Source organism: Grus americana, unplaced genomic scaffold (assembly GCF_028858705.1).
Source record: "Grus americana isolate bGruAme1 unplaced genomic scaffold, bGruAme1.mat scaffold_128, whole genome shotgun sequence".
Taxonomy (NCBI): domain Eukaryota; kingdom Metazoa; phylum Chordata; class Aves; order Gruiformes; family Gruidae; genus Grus; species Grus americana.
Window position 1 is genome coordinate 18,782 of NW_026561447.1, and position 5,548 is coordinate 24,329.

General features: G+C 53.0%; 1 protein-coding gene across 1 annotated transcript; it reads left to right on the top strand.

The window, feature by feature from the left end:
• Positions 1-3,257: 3,257 nt before the first annotated feature.
• LOC129200440 (microtubule-associated proteins 1A/1B light chain 3A-like) lies at positions 3,258-4,608 on the top strand (the record flags this gene model as incomplete). The annotated part of the gene is made up of 2 exons (XM_054811796.1): positions 3,258-3,373; positions 3,904-4,608. Coding segments are annotated over 2 exons (279 nt in total), but the record flags the coding sequence as incomplete, so codon positions are not given.
• Positions 4,609-5,548: the final 940 nt, after the last annotated feature.

Sequence of the window (5,548 nt, forward strand, 5' to 3'; positions counted from 1 at the left end):
CGGCGTGACTCCGGTACGGTGGTCTGAGCGTCTGGTGGGTCGGTCATCGGATCGGTAAATTGCTTTCTGTTGTCACCCATTGTGAATATCTGTTATCAATACCGTTATTGGTGTTTCCCTCTCCCTTGCCATCCCAGTAACTGTCCTTATCCCAACCCACAAGGCGTTGCCTTTGTTTTTCCCATTCTCCTCCCCATCCCACCGGCAGAGGGGCAAGCGAGCGGCCGCGTGGTACTCAGCTGCCGGCTGGGGCTAAACCACGTCAGAGGGTGTGCGCCCCCCTGCCGCCAGCCTGACCTTTATTTCCGTAAGCCTGTTCAAGTTTAAGCCCTGCTGCCAGTGGGGCTGCCTTCCCCTCGTGCCACAGATGACCGCTGCTGAGCAGTTACAGTTTGAATTTCCCCTTCACCGTCAACTCTTTGGCTTGTCTCCTTGTGGGACTGAAGGCCTCCCTTCCCCAGGGGATGCTGCATGGGAGACCGTCAAAGGCCAACCAAGCCTGTGGCACAGCATGCACAGGCACACAGTTCCCATTAGAGAGGGGCTTGCTCCCACCACTCCCACTTGACCGGGAAGACCGAGCAGATGAGGCCCTCTCTAGACAGATAGGAGCAGCCTCATGTTCCCAAGCCCTGGTCCTTATGGGGGACTTCAGCCACCCCGATACCTGTTGGAGGGGCAACACAGCAGGGCACAAGCAATCCAGGAGGTTCCTGGAATGTGTTGATGATGACTTCCTTCTCCAAGCGATAGAGGAGCCAAGGAGGAGAGGTGCCATGCTGGACCTTGTTCACACCAACAAGGAGGGGCTGGTGGGGAATGAGATGTTAGGAAGAAATCCTTCCCTGTGAGGGTGGTGAGGCCCTGGCACAGGTTGCCCAGAGAAGCTGTGGCTGCCCCCGGCTCCCTGGCAGTGTTCGAGGCCAGGTTGGATGGGGCTTTGGGCAACCTGGGCTAGTGGAGGGTGTCCCTGCCCACGGCAGGGGGGCGGAACTAGATGGGCTTTGAGGTCCCTTCCCACCGAAACCGTTCTATGGTTCTATGATTCTAATTGAAAGGCTTTTCTTTGTGGGGTGGAACTGGCTGGTAATTAGAGACGTCTACCTCTGTTCCTGCTAGAGGTGAGAAATGAGGCATAGCCCAGGTGTACAGGGGCCTCTCTGCATGTAAATGTATATGCACAAGCAGTTGCTGTGCACAAACAGTTGCTGTGTAGCTGCCCCTTTGTGCAAACTACTGTTAAAAACTCGACGTCCCACTGTTCTCTGTGTGTTTCCCAGTGGCTGGAGCAGCATGCCTGTATGTGGCTGCTGTGAGTGTCCAGCCCCTTGAGACTGTTCATCTCCCTATAGCCAAAATACTCATCTGTCCAAGAAAGACTCAGGTTCCGTGGGATGATTCTGCTTGCCTTTGTCCTTCCTCTGCCCTCCTGCCAGAGGGAGGAAGGGATGTGAGCGGGTTGGTAAGGGGCATCCTGGTGCAGGATTTAGTCCGTTGCAGAAATTTGTTCTTTCATGAGGTCTCCATCTTGCAAAAGGGGCCAAAGGAGCAATACCTGGCCTTCCCTGGTCTTTTTCTCTGGCACTCTTGCTTAGTACGAAGAGGAGACGTGGCCAATGTGAGAATACGTTGTTGGACTCATTGGGGCCTTCGTGTGCTGCTTGTCCAGCCCTTGGGCTCCTGGGTTCCGCTTGTGTGAGCTTTGTGCAGGATGGGCTCTTTGGAGGGCATGTAGGTGCAGAGCTCTTACCAAGGTGCCTCGCACTCCCCCCTCATCTGGGAACTGCCTGCAACATAGCTTGGCCCATCCTGGTGGGCCTTGAGATGAGTCCTGCAGTCTGGGGAACTCCTCAAACATTCCCAGCTCACTGGTGATACCGCAGCATCCCAACCAGAGTGTCTGATTTGTGGTTTTGGTGTAGACAGGCAGCAGGAGTAACTTCGCTGCTGCTGATAGAGGCTAGTGTGTCAACAAATGATTAAGGGAAATGCAAATCAACGTTCCCAGAGGTTCACCTAATCCCCTTGGCTCCACAGAGCCATCTTCTGGGGATCCTGATCTCTCATGCTGCTCCTCCATCCCTCCACTGTCCAAAGGCATTTGCAGTCTCCTGTATGTTTTTGGAAAAGACTTGGGAAAATCATTGGTGGGAACTCCTTGTCTTACAGTGAAAAATAATGTTCAGTCTCACTTGGAGAGGACGAGTAACAGATTAGTACACAAGTGTCTTTTTGTGGAGAAAACAAGGCAGTACTGGAGAGATGTGAGAGCCAGAGTATCACCGTAATGGGAATGTATAGAGCTTTATAAGTAATAGCATTGCCTATTTTAACTGCCTACCACCTTGTTTCTTAGAATATAAATAGTACGTGTCCAAGCTGGTTTAGAATAGCAATTGTAGATGTCAGCAGACACTCCTTAACAGAAGAAATTAATCCATTGTAATAACAGGAAAACTGAACAGAAATCATTGTTTAGCCATTTCAGAATGTGGGTGTGGGGAGAGCTTTCCCAAGCAGGACCCCTGAGGACAGGTTGGGCTGTCCCCATGGTGGCACTGTGCTGAAGTGCCCTGGGAGCTCACCACACAGTCGTGGTGGCACACGGGAGAAGTGGCCATGGCTTTCTGATCCGTTTTGGAGTCAGCGTGTCCGAGTGCTAACATGAGGAGTGGGACCGGTGAAATCCAAACTCTCCCTTTCTGAAGGAATGCCTTGGGTGGCTGCGCAGTGCTTCCTAAAAACTGCTTGTCTGGGAATATCCACAGCTCTTCCTGAGCAAGCAGGGGGATGCTGAATGGCAGCAGCCCAGGGTTGTGGCACAAAAGGAAAGGAAAATGTCTTTTGCTGTGCACCGTGAGCTCAGTCCTTAGCTCAAGCCAGCAAAACCTGTGGTTTTGGTCTGAAAGTGATGTTAAAATACACTTCACTCCCCTTCCGGATCTCCCGAGTGTCGGGGGAGGTAGTGATCCAGTAATGCCTACTGTTTCTCAGCCAGCCAGAGCAATTGATGCTTTAGTTCACTTACCTTGGATGCTCTCCACTGCCTGGCTCAGGCGGACAGATGACTCTCTGCTGAAGAGCTGTCTGCAGCCAACCTGGTGGTCACTGCTCATGTCCTTTTGTTTGTTTTCCTGTGAGGGTGAAGCAAAGTGGGGCCTTACCTCAACTTTTCCACTTGTGCTAGTTTGATTCGTGTTTGACCTCAAAGCCAGTGCTTGGACACCGTGAGCTGCGGCTAACCCTACCATTGACTTTCTCCCCAGGTCATCATCGAACGCTATAAAGGGGAGAAACAGCTGCCAGTGCTGGACAAGACCAAGTTCCTTGTCCCAGACCATGTCAACATGAGTGAATTGGTCAAAATAATCCGGTGAGTGGGATGGCCCCAACTGGCATGCTGTGAACCTTGTCCTCACCCACAGGCCCTGAACAGAGAGTGGTGGGGTGAGGATGAGGCAGAAGGCAGAGGCAGCTGCTGAGGGTGGCTAGGGGACAGGATGACCACAGCATCCTTGTGTGATGGTGGGGCAAGGGGGAACAGGTTCTTAACATCTGCTGAGGGACTGTGACCTCTCCCTCATAGGGACACTCCATGAGGTAACGAAGGGGACTCCAATCCCCTTCTTTTATCCATCAGCTCAGATGGAAGAGGCCCCTCTGCTTTGCCCTTCCCAGCAGCGCTTGGAGAAAGGGGCTTTGCAGATTCCTGACTCAGGAGGCTTTGGAGCCCCAAGCAGCACAGCTGGGCTCATGGACACCATGTCCTGAGCGTGTGGGAGGAGGTCCTAGCTGTGCAGGCCTGGCCTCATGTGAACAAGATGGCTGGGGGGAGGTAGAACTTGCTGTCTCACTGCCCACCGCTGGTGGGTTCACCCAGGCCCTCCTGCCCTTTCCCCACAGGCGTCGCTTGCAGCTGAATCCCACCCAGGCTTTCTTCCTGCTGGTGAACCAGCACAGCATGGTGAGTGTGTCTACCCCCATCTCGGAGATCTACGAGCAGGAGAAGGACGAGGATGGCTTCCTCTACATGGTCTATGCTTCCCAGGAGACCTTTGGCTACTGAGGCCTGCTGAGAGGTGGCACGCGGAGACAGATGAACTGTGGCGCACAGGCCCCCGGCCTCAGAAGACAACACAACCAGAGGCTCACAAGAGGGGGACTGTGCTGACTCCCTTTCCCCTCCTCCCTCCCTATCACCCTGTCACCAAAGAGGCTTGTGGCGGGTGTTGGACTCGCACAACCCTTCACCTCTGTGTAATTAGGCCCACTCCCCCCACACACGCACCCACGTGCATCCATACCTACCCATGCACACACGGGGCCTCGGCTTCCTATCCCATCCCCTTCGTGTAACCTTCAGCTGCTCTCGCTGTGCTCTGTGTGTGCGCGTGTTTGTAGCCTACTGACGCAACAGTTCGGCTGGTGATGGAGAGAGGACAGGACACTGTCGCCTTCCCTTTCCGCACAGGGAGAGCTGCCTCCCCTCCAAGACACTAATATAAAGGGCAGGAGGTCTGCAAAAGCAGCAAACAGATGTTACACGTTACCATTGCTCCTGAGTTTTAATTGATTTTAATTACACTCCTATCAGATTCTTGGTGCTGCTGAGTAGATGTAGGCGTCTCTATAGGACTGTGGATAATGTATATCCTTTAGATTTATTTTATTGGGTTTTTTGTTTGCGGTCGTTGTTGGTTTTTTCAGGGATAGATTGGAATGGGGAGAGGGGGTAATCTTTCCTGTATTCTGTAGGTAAATAAATCAGGCTTCATTGCACTTTAAAGCATAGTAGATGTCAGTGGAATTTATTTTTAATTTATACAGGTTTGCCATATATAGTGCTGCTCCTCTGCTGACAGTTGAGCTCAGTTTAGAGGACGGAGCACTGGATAGTGATGTGGGAAACATGGTTATCCTTGCCCGACCTGTGACAGTGTGTTCGGTATGAGTAGTTACGTTGAGTAGTGCAGGAAATCTCCCTGAGCACTCAGTCAAAACGCTTTTCCAACCAAAGGCAGGGGCTGATGGCCATTAGGTTCTCCTTTCTCGTGGTATCATGGAGCCAGGAGCTTCCCTCGACTCCTCAGCCCTGTCCGAAAGAAGGGCTGATGCTCTCACTGCAGAGCACGTGCTAGATAACAGACGCTTCCCCACGCCCTCCAGCACGGCCACTGCAGGCTCTTTGCCCACCAGTACAATTTACTGCCAGCATCTGGAGGAGAAGACTCGGAAGGCTCTGCTCTTCCGGTGCTGGCACACAACCTTCCACTGATCTCAAGGGACACTCTCCCTATGATGTAGATCGACTCAAGGACCCTTCACCACCTCCAGCACTTGCTGCACCACAGTCTCAACCACCTCTTCAAGCTGCTGGGCATCTGTGGCACTTTGTTGTGAACAAAGCTGTGAACGCGCTGCCTGCCGTGACGTATGGCATCCCGTTGGAGGCAGCGTCACTGCTGACCCTCCTGGGCAGCTTGGCACCTTCCTGTCCCAGCTCAGGTTGGGAGCAGGTTTGGGCCTCATCCAAAGCTGCTTTCACTCT